At 34.5% G+C, this 18,013-nt stretch overlaps 1 protein-coding gene across 2 annotated transcripts in view; it reads left to right on the top strand.

The window, feature by feature from the left end:
• The window catches only part of Cngb3 (cyclic nucleotide gated channel subunit beta 3), a 142,211-nt gene that overhangs the window by 72,219 nt on the left and 51,979 nt on the right, over positions 1 to 18,013 (top strand). The window contains exons 7-10 of one of the 2 annotated variants that reach the window (XM_063257529.1): positions 6,294 to 6,344; positions 8,985 to 9,071; positions 12,169 to 12,233; positions 12,979 to 13,101. In XM_063257529.1, the coding sequence (XP_063113599.1) occupies positions 6,294 to 6,344; positions 8,985 to 9,071; positions 12,169 to 12,233; positions 12,979 to 13,101 (326 nt within the window). The remainder of the gene's footprint in view (positions 1 to 6,293; positions 6,345 to 8,984; positions 9,072 to 12,168; positions 12,234 to 12,978; positions 13,102 to 18,013) is intronic. The other variant, XM_063257530.1, reaches the window with a different exon arrangement.

The raw sequence follows: 18,013 nt of genomic DNA, 5'->3' as shown, positions 1-18,013 counted from the left end.
AGTCTATGAATTTCCTTTCAAATAAATGTGTTTCTTGTATACCGCATATTGATGAATCTAGTTTCTTGACCCACTATGCCTGTGTTTCTTTTTATCGGTGAACTGAGACCATCTACATTAATCATTACAACCAACATGCACTGATTTTATCTACCATACTTTTTGCCTGCCATTGACTCCCTACTGTTCCCCTCCATTTAACTGTCTGCCTTGCCACTCTGCTGCTGTTCCTGAGACTGTGGTAATTTTTATCTCTCTCTAGAATATCCTTCAGTACTCTCTGTAGGGTTGGTTTGGTGACCATGAATTCCTTCAGTTGTTCTTTTTCATGGATGTATCTTATCTCTCCATTAATTTTGAAAGATAGTTTTGCAGGGTAGATCAATCTGGGTTGGAAGTTGTTTTCTTTTAGGACTTGAAATACTTCAATCCAAGCTCTTCTTGACTTGATTGTTTGTACTGAGAATCCTGTCATGATTCTGATGGGTTTTCCTTTATAAGTGATCTGTCTATTTTCTTTAATAGCCTTTAATATTCTGCTCTCATGCTGACTTTCCGGGTGTATGCCTGGGTGTAGATATTTTGATTATGGCTAGTTGCAGCTCTATATGACTCACTTATCTGTGTATCAGGTCCTTTTCCTGTGCTTGGGAACTCTTCTATTACTTCTGTAAATAATCTCTTTACATCATTTGTGCTGACTCTTGCTTTTTCACTGACACCTATTATTCTTAAATTATTTTTCTTTGTGCCATCTTATTACTGAATTGTTATTTCCTGCTTCCATGTTATTTTTAAGAGATCTTTTCTTTCACGATCACTGCTGCCATCCTGTCTTCAAGGTCTGAAAGTCTGTCTTAAGTTTCTTTCAAAAGTGTTGCCAGTTTTCAATAGTTTTTAATTTCCTGAATATCCCTTTGAGTCTGTTTCACACATTTCAGTTCTTCTCCATATTGTTCATTTACAGTTTCCCTCATTCTCCTATGCCTACCTTTTTTTAAATCTATATTTTTTTAGATTTTTTTTTAAAATCTATATCTTTTTAGATAGGCTCAGAATCTCTTTTATTATGTTTTTCATTTCTTCTTTTACCTGAGGTAGTATTTCCGATCTGATTTCTTTTACAGTCTCATGAAGTTGTCTCTTTACTTCATTGCCATCATCTCACAAGTTTCAGGTTTCTGACTTCCACTTTCTTCTATGTCCATGTCTCCTGGACTTGTTCTGTTTGGAATGGAGGCCAGAGATTGTCTTTGCTCCTTCATCTTGACATTTTCCTGATTCCCTTCGGTCAAGCAGGTTGTGAGGTCCCAGGCTCTTCCCATGTTGGCTACCTATCCACAGTGTAGGAGGATGGGTCAGGCACAAGGTCAAGCACAAGGTCCCCTTGGAGGCAGTGGGTGTGGGGTGGGCTTCTCCAGACACTCATGGCTTTTCCAAGGCATGGCTGGCTGGTTCTCCTGGCTTGCACTGCCTGCCAGAGGGACAATCCCAATGGTTCCCACATGCACACGGAGGCTATGCTGGTTTCTTCTGCCCACCCATGCTGGTGACCCATGGGAAAGTCCTGATGGCACCCTGCATGCACACAGGAGCTGGGCTGGCTTCCAATTGTTCTGCTTTTTAATGAATATCATATTTTCTGGTCTATGTTATTTTCTTGTATCACTTTACAGATTCATCACATTTCTCATAATCAAGTGCAGTTGATTTCTGGCCCAGCTCAGAAATTGACATTCTTACCCATAAGAGAAAGTATCTTCTTTTGTATTTATTGTCAATCTCAGAATTTCATAGTTAATACAGTTAATCTAAGACAGAAACAGAAAAATATGTGTTTGCAAGCACATGCCTAAATCACATAGCATCTACTGGTGAATCTGCATAATGCTTGCTTTTGGACTGCTGTCCTCTGATGACTTGCTTCTCATAAGTCACAGCAAAGTTTGACCAGAACGTGTCTTCTGATGTCACACAAGGATGAACAGAGTGTCTGAATGCATCACAACTTAGGCTCATGTGTATTTTAGGGGAAGATATGTAGGTTCCTTTAGCTTCTGTGTATTTTTCTTTGAATCACTAGGAAATTTTATATCACCCCCCCCCAAAAAAAAGCTGAAAGGAATAGCTTGAATCATTTTTTTCTTTTCTTTTATTTTTATTTTTATTTTGGGGGCATCCCCTACATTCAAAATGTTCCCTTTAAAGAAACCATAAAGGCAAAAGGCAAAAGCTATAGAAAAAAACTCTACTTAAAATTTTCCTTGTACAGACTGGAGCATTAGTTAACTCACCAGCACTATCCCCAGAGCTCGCTGGCAGCTTGATGAATGATCATGACGGCACACAAACAAGAAGTAACAACACCAAAAAAGCACTAATTTCAACCTCCATTAAATGTACAGAGGGGGAGAAAATCAATGTTTGACAAATGGAAAATGACAAAATCAGTAAAGGGAGACTTTTATTTTCAATTTTCTAAGAGACTTTTACACACAATGGAGTGTTAAAACCAAGAAAAATAACCAATAAAAACACATTCAATGAGTTTTATTTAAAATGCATTATCGCAAAGCTACAAATATAGAGCAGGAGCTAATTGGTTTGTTTGTTCAAAAGAAATGTAATGGTTTCTTTAATTTAGAGTAAGTAGTTTCAGCCTGTGAAACTTGATTACATTTTTGGTACAAAATCTGTGCATACTGAGTCTCCAGTCTAAAGGTCCCACTGCATTGTCTATATTATCTTTGGTGTACACTATCAAATTATTCATTTATTTATTCAACATTTACTAAACACCTACAGTGGCCAAGTAGTTATACCTACCAGCTGTACTTTATTTCACCAAGATATATGGAAAATGGAAATGTTAGAGATTCTAACAGGCAAAGTAGAGGGAATCAGTGAGGTTTACAGTTTTTCCATGACATTTATTTATAGTATCTATCTTCCAAAAGTGGTGCTACACAGAACAGAAGTCTGAACATAAAACAAACAAAAATTTCTCTTGTATGTAATTACCCTTGTACATGGTAGAAATCAAACTGGACATGGCAGTGGGAACTATTTACATATAAGACATCTCCAATCCTTGGTAGCCAGGCCCATCAATGACAAGGATCCCTGGAATCTTTCAACACCAGCTACTGACAATGCCAATTGTTAAGCCTTCTTTTATAGTCCACTGCTTTCAGCCCTCTGTCTACACAAGTGCCATTTATCAACTGACCTGAAAAAATAATTCACCACTCCTTTCTCTGGAGTCCATATGTTTTACTCATGCTTCTGTTGCTTAATTTTGTCAAATAAGTACTAGGCTAATCGTCAACTAGCAGAAACAAACAGATTAGGGTCCAATTTCACTTCTTAAATGTATTAACAGTATTATTTGAAACAACTAAATTTACTCCTTTGCTGTACTCTTCTTTTTTCATACATCAAGAGAGAATAATAGCTACTTTATAAATCTCTTTTGAAGATTAAATATGACAGTGTACACACACAGCCATGTAGAAGCAGCACAGGAATGAACTAAATGAGTGGATGTCTACAGAGTTGTCTTTTTTGTCTCCTATTTATGTATGTAGTTCTCTTTCTGACTTGGTAGTAAGTTTCTTGAAAGCACAGGGTATTTGATTAATTTCCCTGTCTAACCAGGTAACTCATATATCCAGGATATATTGGTAGGAATGAATGCATGATAACATTGATTCAAGGATTTTCTTTCTTTACAAAATTATTTAGTCTTCATTACAATGTTCTTTTTGAAATATTTCTCCTTTCTATTCTATGTAGAATTATAGAATTGTGTGTTGGCAGAAGTGAATAATAAGCAAATATACTAGTATCTGAATAGAGCTTCTTCGAAAACCGTTGAAAAAGGATTTATTGCAATTAGCATATCCTCCTAACCCTGCCCTTAAGAATTGCTGCTTGAATAATTAGGACGTTTAAAAGACAGAGAGAGAACTAACTACGGTGACATTTTAAAAATAAGTGCCTAATTGTTACCGGTAAGCACACTGATCCTCCTAAGGCTAATGATGCCAAATTTATTAGCGCTCTAAAGAACAGGGATTTTAAAATCACTAGATGGCACTTTCTCTTAATCTAACAAGTTTTTAGTTGCATTTACAATTGTTCAATCATAGCATCGCAGACAACTCTTTTAAGAGCAAAGGGAAATGTGTGCTAAAAACACTCTTCCTCATTAAAGGGAGGATGCAGTATTTTAACTTAACAACTTAATACTCAAACTGTATTTCCCTACCCCACAGAAGTAACAAAAGAGCTGATCAGTTTACTCAAGCTTAGAACATGATTTACAAAACATCAACTTAAACTTACTTGTGTTTATCTGTGACTTAGTAAATCATTCCATTTTAGAGTACAAATCATTAAATAGGGACATTTTGTGTTTCCAAATGTATTTGAGTAAAATTGCATTATGTGACAATAGGTAAAGCTTATTGACAAAAAAAGGAGAGAGGGAGTAGAAATTGGAAGTTGACTAACCAATTGTTAATATTACTCAGCTGTAGTTTAAAACTTCTGAACTTACGCAGCATGGATGGGTAATCGTTACACAATGCTATTTCTATATGTCTACATTCCAGCACTTCTATCAATGTGCCAAAAATACGTAAGACATTTTTTCTTACATATAAGTAAAACATATGAATGTAAACCTAATACTAACTCTTTTAAGTCTGAAGATTGTTATTAATCTTTCATCAATCACATATAATGCATTTGTTAAATACTGTCTTTATGCAACAGATTACTAAGAACGGAGGAAACTGAGGTTAAAGATAGTTATCTTACATAGCTCAGATATGAAGGAAAGACAAAAAAAGGAAAATGGTGGAATTTTATGTTGCAAATCTTGACAAAGGTAAGCCTGGGATGCTGCGAGGCTCACAGCAAACCACATGAATGAAAAGATACTCGTTCCAAGTCTTCAAAGAGGGGATAGAGTTACCTGTACCCTCTTTCCCCCAGCAAAAGACTGACACTCGCTGAGCTCTGAAGACATCATGGAAAAGTGTTAAGTTGAGAACCTCTGCTGCAGTTGAGGAACTGCTAAATCAAGTGTGGATGAAAGGCTGCAGGAGGTGCCTGAGACTCAGAAAGGAAAGCCTTGAGTATCAGGAATGCTATTTTTTCCTTAAAATCATGTAGATTTGACAGAACTACAGATTGTTAAGTACTCTGATTTAGAGATCATTGCCTGTGCTTGAAAATGCAGAGTAGAGTAAGGTATGAGGCAGGGGGAGCACTGGCAACAGGAGAAAATGAACACAAAATTTTAGGGAAAAGAATCTGTAGAACTTGGTTGCTGGTTGGAGAGAGCTGAGAGAGTAGTCTAGGATCATTAACCAGGATCAGTAAGGATGCTTACTGGACAGGCGATTGAAGGAGTGAGATCACATTAGGCTTAAAGGAAACAGAATGATGATTAATTCAAGTGGAGCACAAATGGCAAGACAGTATTATAGGTAGAGGTAGACATTCATTAGGCTGGACATATATAATGGTCTTTGAAATAACAAAAATATGCAAAATTTCTCAGAAAGTAAGTACAAAGAGGAAAGAGAAGAAAATAAAATCATGGGCAGCATCAACTTTTACATGGCTAGTCCAAGAGTCCTAGGATAGCAAAAATGTGGAACTTAAGAAGTAAAGGGAACCCAGAGTGATACTGATTGTTTCAAGAGCAAAGTTGTCAAATGTTTCAAAAAATGTCACCATTCCCTCCCCCCGTTCCTTCATCTCTTCATCCCTCAGTGTGTATTGGATTCTTGCAGTATATTCCAAGCACCATGTACACACATTTGCTTAATGAAGTCAACTGTCTTCAGATGGATTACCTTTTAATCACATAGATGATTTTAAACAAATGAGCTAAGGCATATATGTATCCTTTCAAAGTTTGGTGAGGGCCATACAGCATGCTGAGTGTAGGAAAGGATTCCCTGAATGTGATAATTAACGAGTTATTGTTGGGCTTAGCACTATTAGTCTCAGAAGCGAGAAGTGGGAAGAAGCCAAAGTGTCAAAAATTGCCATGGCTTCAGGATCAATTTGAGGGAGGATTGAAACTGAAGTAATATAGATGACTAGTTGGAGAATCTCAACCCTGACAAACAGTGGGGCAAAAGAGTATTTTGCTTCAAAATGGGAAAAGATATACCATATTTGTAGACTGGGATTAGAAGTTTCCAGAAGAAAAAAATAGCTATAAATATAAGAAGTGAAAAATAATTAATGAAATTGACATAAACATATTTCAGGAGGATTCAAATGAACTAAAGAGACATTATAGGAGTTCTACAAAATTTCAGGTGGGTGACTTCTAAATAATTTCAAGTAATCTATTATCATTTTAAATGTCATTTCTATAAATAAATCATCTTTCATTGTAATAAAATTTCATAGAGATTTTCTTAAACAATGGGAGACCTCAAGTTTTTATTCTTAATAACTTCATGATACATTCCCTTGTATATACAAATGATTAATTCAATATATGTGTCATTATTAAGCAGATTAAGTTAGTGCACACATTTGAATTCTGAGTTAGTCTTGTCTACAGAATTCTAGTCTCTTAGTCTTGTAACATGAGAGTATAAAAGGATGCAAACTTGTTTCTAAATTCATTTCTTTTTTGTTCCTATAAGCAAAACAAAAATAGAAAGAAACATCTTCCTTTCCTCATATAACAATACATTGTTATATTTTATTATTCTGATGATTTATGAAATATTTTCTTACCTTTTATTTTTTCTCTGAACTCAGAGCTAAGTAGAGATCAAGGATTATTCAAAATTACTCAATCCATATGTATAAACTTTAGCCTCCCACTGTAAGGACAAGTTAGTCACCTTGAATTTTATTTTGAAAAACACAAATCTGGGTTTAAGTTCCAAATTTCCCATATTAGCAAACTTCAGTGATTAAAAGTCTATTAGTTTGCCTTTATATCCAACTAATTTTCTTTGTAAAGCATCACCACATAATAGATGGATTCATAAAAGACCTACACTACCTTATGATTGCCACAAAAACAATAAATATTCTTTTTAAGAGTCACAAAGCATTTTCTAAACTCTTAATACAGTACTTCTTTGAATTTGAATAAGAACAAAATTAATGTATATATCTAATTGCATTTATTACTGTAAAATCTTATGTTTATTTATTTGTGTTCACTTCTTTTGAATAACCTTAGTACATCCTGCCTGTCTTCTGGCATTTCATGATAGATACTTTTAGTGGTTGGTTATTCTACTATGAGACTAACTTTTGTGAACAAAACAATATCCTACTCCTATTTCAAGCTCAACATGCTTTACAAAGGGCCTTGAACGGAGCTTGATGTTAATTACCAATCAATTCAATTTCCTACAATTAAATAAAACATCAGTCTCTGTCTACATAAATGTATGCCAGTGGGTTAATATTAAAAATGGCTATTGACTATCTGCATAGAGAAGTTAAATTGGAAGTTCAGCAATGGGATAGAAAGTAAGTAAAAATAATCACTGTGATATGAGCCCGAACCCATGGGTTCCAGAGTAGCACTAATTAGGTCAATAGTCCCATGTGCCTGATTTCTTATTTGAAAGACATTATTTTAGGAAACGTTCTTGTATGTTGAGTTCTATTATATGAGAAACCCAAATATAAATTAAAAGAAATAAAGATAGATAATAGGAAGCACAAAGATCTTTTTGCAAAAGGGGAGGGGATGAAAAGATAGGGAGGCAATGGGGGAATGAAAAGAGAACTGAGATGGGGTATGTGCATGTTCCAACTCTCGGTGAAGAAGGTAGGCATTATGTGCTGCAAAAATGTGCTAATGAAAGACAGTAATAAAAGGTAAAAATTGAAAAAGTAGAAAAAGATATCTGTAGGGTAAAGTGATAAGGTTCCATGATATGATGCAATTCCTAAACCAGTACCATCAGTATTTCATAATAGCTAAACTGGTTAACACAAAGTACAAGTTCCATTTGTATTCAGTAGAAGTTACATTTGAAATGATTACACAACTAATCACCTCAATTCTGTTTTTTTATACATATGGCCTTAAAATATGCTCCTAACAACTCTTAATTGTCTGAAGATAGCTTAAGTTTATTTAATGTACCCAATGTTGAAGACCACATAAAAGTTAGTGAAAATAAGTAACATTATATAAAAGAATTTCTTGGGGTTGGGGATACAGCTCAGTGGCACAGTGCCTCCCTGGCAAGTGCAAGGTCCTGAGTTCAATTCCCAGTACAAAAAGAAAAATTTCTTTCAGTTATTGTGGTCAGGAAAATATGCAAATGTGATGTCATTAATTCAGAATTATCAGGGTGTGAGAAGGCCAGAATGATGTAAATTCATGACAAATTTTAAAAATCTATGTGCTTGAATAGGAAACAGAAGGGATTTATTTATCTTCTCTCTCTTAGCCTGCATTCTCTGATACTTACACAGCAGTTAGCTGGCAGCAAAAAAGTTCACTTCAATAGAAAACATTGAATATCGTGAAAGAACCTCACCAATATACCCAACTCTGAACACTAGAGAACTGGTTGGAATACAAAAATATTTGGTGAACATGCATTGGTTTCAAACACAATCAAAAATAAGACTTGATTTTTAGTTCCAGAGTCTCCTATTGAAAAGACTATTAAAATTTATTATAGCATTATCAACCATATCATCACTGAAGTGTCTGTGAAAGCTCACAGGAAATGTAATGCCTAAGGAGAAATCAGAGGCATGAAAGTGGAAATAAAATACCCTGAAAGCAGCTTCAAAATAGTGACTTTGTTTTCATGGTGCTAACACACCTTTAATGGCACCATGCATATTTACCAACAAATATTTCATTGTAACTGACCAACTTTTACATTCATTTGGTATGAATTCATTGATGACCCCATAAAGGATGTAGCCCTCACATAATTCTTAATGTCTTCTTCCAACAGTTGGATGTGGCATCAATAATACCGTTTGAAGTTTTCTATCTCTTCTTTGGGTATAATACGATGTTTAGAACAAATAGGATGTTGAAGGTAAGGTAACTATATGTAATTGCATTATAATGGAAATCTTGAAACAATTTAAATATCTTAAAATTACCAGTATGCCTAATCTTTTCCAAACTTTTCTCCATCAATGTTATGACCTTTTAAATAAATGAAAGAAAAAATGTCATTGCTTCTCCTGATGGAATTTGATCCTGTTTACTTTTATTCAATCTCACAACATGTATTCTTATAATCAAAGCTAGAAATTCTTTTGTACTTCTAAATACCACTGTAAATATAAATGAATATTTCGCATTTTTAATTGGTCCTTTTATATCGGACAGTTATTCAGTGACTGAAATATGGCTAAAATGAAAGAATGAAAGTAGAATTACTTGGTAATTCTAAGTTTCTTGCTTATCTAAAATTCTATAATTCTAGGAAAAAATGCAAGCATATTTTTAAATCACAAAATTATATATATATATATATATATATATATATATATATACACACTTGGATATAATGAAAATATTCATTGAAGAAAATAATTATACCTACAGCCTACATAATAGAATACTTTGTAGCTTCAAAAATATTTTTAAAAAGAAATTTTCCACCTATTAGTATGCAAAGACCCCCAAGATAAATTTCTAAGTAAAGAGAAAAACAAAAAACACGATACAGAACAGTTTACGGAGTAGTGTTAACTTTTATTCAACATGAAGGAAAAAATACTCATTATTCTAAATTTACAAAAGACTACTCAAAAAATCCTAATAAAAAATGACTACCTAAGATGGAAAGGAAAGCAGAAAGAAAATCAGAATGGATCAGAGCAAGACTTTTAAGCCATGCATTTCATTTGATTTTGAACTATGTAAATAAATGACCTACTCAAAAAGATACTAAGACATAAATATTTTAGAACTCATAGCTTTGTTGGGTAATCTAAAAAGAATCTGAGGAGAGTCCAGGCATTGCATGTAAATCCTTAAGAATATGATGATAATATGTGTTTCCAAAGATGACTTTCTAAGTGAATCATAGAAGATTTTATAAATTGGGATTGATTGCCCATTTTGTCTCTTAGGAAGACGCAGTAGTACAACCTGGTGATACTGGTGGATGCTGGCAAAAAGAGTGACAACAGCTGAAATTTCTTGAGCACATACTTGGGGCCACATACTTTGCTTCATGTCCATTTCTCGTGCATTTCCCCCAACAACTTCATTTTAGAGATGAGGAAAATGAGAATTCGCATGGTAAAAACAATCTGCTGGTGAGAGGCAGTATCTGGGCTCTGCTACATGCTTATCCAATTCCTCATTCTTTACTATAAGCAAACTGATAGACTAACATCAGGCAAAGGGTTTCTTGCCTGCTCATGATGTTTTTAACTTACAAGGGTGCTAACCCACTATTTATGTACACCTAGCACAACACTAGAGGTTTTGAATTTGACTGTAGAATATTAGTATAAACTGAGGCAAAACTCAGCATCTCAGCAGCCTAATATCAGGCCATTCCTCATCAAATTTTAGTCTCATACAGAAATTTCAGAAGGCACTTGCTAAAAGACAACCAATTTTCAAAAAGACTCAGATTCCTACGGATTTTGGAGTTTGTTTGACATTGTAATTACAAAATACCAGCCCCACATACCCCATTTCTATATCCTTAAGATGCCGAGAAGCCTTCTACGACCAGCAGTTTTAAAATATACATAGTGGAAGTCAGCACTGATCTTTCCCTAGTCTTGCAGTCCCGTCAGTTCTGTTATTTATAATGGTGTCACTCGAATAGACAATTCTCCAGAATAAATGTTTATCACCTCTGTCTCCAATTTATAAATGGGAAAACAAATTAAAAATATAAATTTCCTCTATTATAAACAAGCTAAATTTTAAAGCAAACTTCTATTGCTAAACTTCTGTTAAGAACATAATAACCATGTTACCAAAAGTTGAAATTATCATAATGAGAGTGTTTGAGGGATATTTTCCAACCTGGGATTTGTTGAAAAACAAATCATTTGTGTATATTTCTAGTTAACAATTTATTGCTATTACTTATACTATTTTTAATTCCAAATGTTATATTGCAGTCATGCCTATATTAAAGTTTTGAACTAAGTAATCTGTAAAGTTTCTTCTGTCCATAAGATCCTGAGTATATAATCTTTTAGGAAGCATGTTCTTTTATTATGTCTGATTTAAAATTGTGGGAATTAAAGTACAGACATAGTAAGAGATTGTTCCAAGATCACACAGCTAGTAAATGGTAGAAATGGGACTGGAACTGGGCTCAGAGATTTATGTTCTTTTGTTGTTGCTGTTGTTGTTGTTGGTGGTGGTGGTCTTTTTCGTTTTTTTTTTTTTTTTTTTTTATTGGTACCAGGGATCGAACTCACGACTGCCTGCTTGCAAGGCAGGTGCTTATGCCGCTGAGCTAAATCCCTGGCCCCAAGATTTGTGTTCTTACTGCTGTGTTATACTCCCTACAGGCAGTGAAAGAGGGAAGGAAAGTGGAAGGGTAGGAGAGAACTGAGGAAGTAAGAGCTGAAATAAAAGTAGGCATGAAAGAACTTTGAGAAAAATAGCAAACTCTGAATAAGATTGATCACATAAAGTCATTAGGTTTTGGATGATATCAAGAGTAACCAACCAATGCTAATACTGAGCTTAAAATTGTATTGAAAAGAATATACATTTAATGCGTTTTGCTTAAAAATAGTGCCAGTGTGGAACAACAGGATGTACCTATTTATGACTTCAATGTATTATGTTAGATTTTTCTTCTTTTTAGTTATTTTTGGTAGAGTATGATTTCAATTATTGTGAAATAAATTTTACTGTATGCTTTAAAAATAAAACTATGATTGATTTTCAAAGAGCATTACAGAGAAAACTATAACTAGAGGATAGAAGTAAAATAAAGCAAGAAATTCTAGAAGTTTGCCAGCATGCTGAACTATCCTGCCTAGAGGAGAATACTACTAAACAGGATCTTGATGTTTTTTTAAAGATGAATGAATAAAATCATTTCTCGTAACAACTAAACTGTATTTGTATATAGTTTTATCTAAATAGACCTACCTAAGACTAACATACTTTAATTCTTTTTACTTGTTTTTACATAGTACACTTCATTTTTTGAGTTCAATCATCATCTAGAGTCTATAATGAACAAAGCATATATCTACAGGTAATGTATATATTTATATATACACACACGCACTTGTGGGAAGTAAAGATGCAAAGGCAAAGCATTTTAGGCAGCTCTTTGGGGAAAGATGACCATGCTGTTCAAAAAAAGTAGATCATTTCAGATTTGACTGTGTGAAATCCAAGTACGTGTTCCAAAACAGGTCTAGCTATTTCAAGTGAGATAAAAGTGTGAAAATCATATCAGACTTCAGAAAAACTCTGAACTTAAAAATAGGACTTATCCATTTCAGCCAAAACAAGGGCAAATAAGTGTGCTCTTTTGCAAGTTGACTTTAGCGCTCTCTCATGACGATTCATCCCTGATCTACACTGCACTCATTCGGTGCTCTAATGCTCACTTGCACACTGACCTCTAGTCACAGCTCATGGTAGCATAACGTCCCGTGGGCTTTTCAGGGATACCTAGTTAAATCAGTGTGGCATATTTTACGGGACTAAAAATGGAGAGGTGACCCTTGAGGCGTGTCATTCACAGAGTTGACTCAGACCATCTGTGAAAAAGAGAGACGGATTTTTTTTACACTCTGTCAGTCCCAGTCAAGACACTGCAGCTAGACAACATGTGATGACACCATCACTTCCTACTGTGCTAATGAGAGGTAGCAGCTTGCAAATCTAAAGCAAGAAGGCTCAGTGGAGAGTTAAAAGAAAAGAAAATGTTAAAATAGGCTGTGTTCCAGGAACAACATGAATCCTAACTTTGCATTTATTCTCTCTAACAGAGTCATTCGAACAACTGGCTACTTGCTATTTATTCTGCACGTTAATGCCTGTGTTTATTACTGGGCTTCAAACTATGAAGGAATTGGCACAACAAAATGGGTGTATAATGGTGAAGGAAACAAGTGAGTTATAATTTTGAAAGACACTCAATGATTCTTTTAATTTTCATTCATTCAGGGGATAAATGCTAAATCAGCATTCTTTAACTGTCACAACCCATTCATGGGGAGTAAACTTCTTCAAGAAGTTACTATGTTTTGAAGTGAAATAGAATGTAGGAGAATAGATTAGGAAATATCAGAGTCTTCCTGACTGATAGTGGAGGAGTGTGTGTGTGTGTGTGTGTGTGTGTGTGTGTGTGCGTGCGTTGTTCTCAGTTAGCCTGTGATATGTATTTCTTTAGTCTGAATCATGATAAAAAAAAGTTTGGAAGTCTCTAGATAACTCACTAGTAGGATAACTTTTAATAACTCAAATGCTGGTTGGTAGTAATGAACACCATTAATTATTTAGAGGGCAGGTGCAGTGGCTAATGAGTTTAATACTGAGCAGTTTTATGGGTTTATGAGTCAGCTATAACCACTAACTCAATTAAACACTTAGACAATAACAAGGATCATAAATGAAGCTTGACAATTAGGTGTACAAGTGTCCCAGGAAAAAAAGAAACCATTTTTAGAAAATCAGTGATTTGGATCACAACTTAATAATGGCAACTGGGTGTTTGTTTGTTTGTTTGTAGTAGAAAAATTTACTTTTGGGCTGGAGATATAGCTCAGTGGCATAGAGGCTGCCTGGCAAGCACAAGGTCATGAGTTTGATTCCTGGTACCAAAGAGAGAGAGAGAGAGAGAGAGAGAGAGAGAGAGAGAGAGAGAGAGAGAGAGAGAGAGAGAAGAGAGAGAGAGAGAGAGAGAGAGAGAGAGAGAGAGAGAGAGAGAGAGAAATTTCCTTGTGGTAGATAAGGATCTGTAGACACCACTAACTTTCTGCTCTACTGAAATGATATTGAGCCTGATATAGAGCACTGTCCTTGCTGGAAAACACTAAGTCCAAGCATGGCTCTGAAGGGCGGCACAGTGCAACCTTAGGATGGAGAACAATTCCTGGAGATAGCAAAGAGGGTGAAAATATCTACAAAATTATACACTACTCAAAGTGAGTTGAATATATGTAGAAGCTAGATAACATTTCTTGAACTTTTAACCAGAATTGACTTGATCAAAATCAGAAGATTCCCAGAGTAGAAAACACACACACACACACACACACACACACACACACACACACAAAGGGAACCCATTCCTGACAAGTTTCTACAAAACATATAACTTTATAACTAAAATGTATTACTAAATAGTTCTCTTTAAAATTTGAATTAATTTATGTCTGATTTACTTTGATATAATTTTTCACTACAAAAGCTGAAACTAAAGAATACTGACCACACCAAGTATTGAAATAAGACTGACAATAGCAATTGCTAGAGTAAGTTGGAATTATTGGATCTTTTACACACTGTTGGCAAGAATGTAGAATGATGTAACTATTTCAAGAAGACCTCACTAATTCCTTTCACAATTAAACACATGCTTACTTTACCACCCAAAAGTTCCAACCCTAAAGATTTACCCAAGAGAAATTACAGCTTCACCCAGAGAAAAATCCTTGTACAAAAATATACATAGAAGCCCTACTCACTTAGAAGCTTTGATGGTGTAGGTTATTCATCAATAGATGAATAAACAATAATACGTACATATGCATATAACGAGTACTACTGCGTAATATAAAGGAATAAATGACTGATGCACACAGCATAGATAAGTCACAAAGTCATTACACTGAGTAAAACCTATTTTGCACAAAAACCTACATACTGTATGATTACATTTACCTTAAATTTTAAAATGGACAAAACTAATCTATAGTAGAAAAAAGAAGTTAATGCTCCTGGGGAACTGGGGAGAAGGACTGAATGAGAAAAGCCAAGAGAATTCTCTTTTTCTTTTTTAAATTTTATTTGTTTAAAGAAAAGAAAGACACAGTACAAACAATGATACAGAGTTTGAAAACAAGAAAATAGGAAATTATCAGTGCTTGATAGATTGCGAATTGTTATCTTCAAGGTACTTGCTCAGATTATAAGATATAGGCATGTAAAATTGGTCAAACAGTATAAGCACAGACAGTCTTTTCCAATGAATTAATGGAAATTAGTAGTGTGATTATCTTAACTGCCTTGTGTGTATATGTGCATATATATCCATATACATATATATCCATACATACTTTTTTCTTCTCCCTTCCTTCTTTTCTCCTTTCCCCTAACCTATTCCTTGCTCTTTCTCATTTCTTACCATTTCACTATATCTGTTGTACTTTTTTAATCTTATTTACCCTTATTTACCCTTACCCTTAATGTAAGAAAGGGTACACTTTCTTACACTAAGGAGACAATATGATGTTTATACATGTCAACCTAATTTATCTCACTTATGATCATGGTGTCCAGTTGCAACTATTCACCAACAAAATCCTCAAATGTTTCCTTCTTAATAGCTGAGTAGTACTATATTGTATATAAATACTTCATTTTTTATCCATTCCTCAGTTGATGGGCAGTTGAGTTGTTTCCAAGATTTAGCTATTACAAATTGTACTGATATAAACATGGGTATACAGATATGTATGTATGCATGTATATATGATAATTTTAATTCATCTGAGAAAATACCCAAAAAAGAATAGTTGTGTCAAATGAAACCTCCAATCCTAGTTTTTTGAGATGTTTCCACATTGATTTCCACAGAGGTTGCACTAGTCTACACTCCCACCAGCAGTAGAGAAAATTTCCTTTTTCCCCACATCCCACCAGCCTTTGTTATTGGTTGATTTATTGATGATAGCCATTCTTTCTGGAGTGAGATGAAATCTCAGTGTTGTTCTAATTTGCATTTGAGAATTTTCTTGAATGGTGCCAATATTCTTTGTCTTGATAGGTGTTTGAGTTATATAGGTATATGCAATTCTCAAAAATTCATCTAATGAGACAATGCTTATGATATACCAGTAGCATTTCTATATATTAATAATGGAATATCCAAAAGGGAAATTCAGAAATAATCTTTTTGATTAAAAAAGTATCAAAAATAACATATTAGGAGGCCCAACACTTGTACACGAAAAACTACAAAACAGAAATGAAAACTACTGAAGCAGATGCAAGCAAATCAAAAGATATGGGCCCATGAATTGGAAGAGTTAATACTGTTAAAGTGTTCAAACTATCCAAAATGATCTAATAAAAAACCATAACAAAACTCTAATAGTCTTTTTCTAGAAATAAGATAAGCAAATAAAAATCCATATGGAGTCATAAAGGCCCCAAATGGCTAATGCAATTTTTAGCAAAAACAGCAAAGGTAAAATCATCACACATCCATATTTCAAAGTATATTATAAAACTGTAATAATCAAAATAGTATGATACTGGCATAAAACAGATATGGACCAACAGAACAAAAAAAAAACATAAAACAGATGTGGACCAACAGAAAAAAAAAAAAAAAAAGAGCCCAGAAATGAACCAGCATATACATGGTGGTCAAACAGATCTTTGACAAGGATGACAAGAATACACAACAGGAAAGACAGTCTTTTCAATAAAGGGTGTTAGGAAAACTGTAAGTCCACATGCAAAAGGACAAAAATAGATACTTATCTTACACCATACACAAAAATTAACTCAAATAAAGACTGTGATACCTAAAATGAGAAAACTCCTAGAAAAGCATAGTGAGGAAAGCTCTCCGATCTTCATCTAGATAATGATATTTTAGATATGACCCCCAAAACACAGGCAACAAAAACAAATATAGTCAAATGGGTTTTGTGGTAGATTGATTAATGGTCAATTTGAGTGGAAACACCCAGCTGAAGTGAGTCAGTGTGGTTACAGGTGTGGAAGATCCACCTGAGGGTTGTTACTGGAATGTCATAAAAACAACAGGAAGTGAAAATGGCATGCTACTGATTTCCCAAGAGAAGCTTTATTGTTTCTCCTAATATGAACTCCATCCTTCCCCTCAGAGAAGGAACTTAGGTCCTCACCGTTGCAGGTATGGCTGTGGCTCTCTTTGGCAGAGCTCTGGCCTTTGCCTTGAGCATCATTTCCTGGCACCAGGACAGATCCCTCAGCCTGCAAGCCTTGACTTTCTAGCTTCCGCCATTGGCTGTTGGCCCTTCCCAGTGCAAATTTTTGATGCAGAATTCCACAAGATATTGCCCCAAGCTCCAGGCCCTTGGTTGAATTCTTTGGGTCTCTCACTTCAGTTTGACAGATCTCTTGCAGTCTTCTGCATTTGACTTTTTGGGCAAATATTATAAGATACTTCCATAAGTTTATGTGTCCTGTAGTAAATCTATTCCCTTGAAAATCTTGATTACAATAGGCTTACATCACACTACAAAGCTTCTACACAGCAAAAAAATTGAAAAAATAAAAGAAAAGGCAATCTACTAAATCAAAGAAAACATTTTCAAACCTTATATCTGTCATAGGTTAATATCCAAAATATATAAGACATTCAAAAATTTAACAGCAAAAAATTTAATCAACAAAGGACATGAAAAGACATTTCTTTTTTTTTTCTTTTTCTTTTTAATTTTATTTAAGGAGAAAAGAAAAAAAAAGCAGGGAAAGGGTACAAGTTATACAGATTTACAGAAAAAAAATGAACAGTAGGAAATCACTAGTTAATGGATTACATATTGTCATCTTAGAAATAATTGTTCAAGTCACAAAATTAAAGCTTGTAAAGTGGACATTCCGTCAATGATACTGCAAACAGTTCTGTTCATTGATCCAATAAAACTCTGTGATATCATTTTCTATCTTATACACTTAAATATACATGCAGTTATATAGTTTGGAGCACTTTCTTTTCCTCTCTTTTGTACCATGACTATTACACATTTTGGGTTTCATTGCTCCCACGGTTCTTATTACTTTTTTGGAAGAGAGTAAAACCAA

Source organism: Cavia porcellus, unplaced genomic scaffold (assembly GCF_034190915.1).
Source record: "Cavia porcellus strain 051 isolate PalLab524CR breed Dunkin Hartley unplaced genomic scaffold, mCavPor4.1 scaffold_10, whole genome shotgun sequence".
NCBI classification, from domain to species: domain Eukaryota; kingdom Metazoa; phylum Chordata; class Mammalia; order Rodentia; family Caviidae; genus Cavia; species Cavia porcellus.
This window is presented reverse-complemented; position numbering and strand designations above follow the sequence as displayed.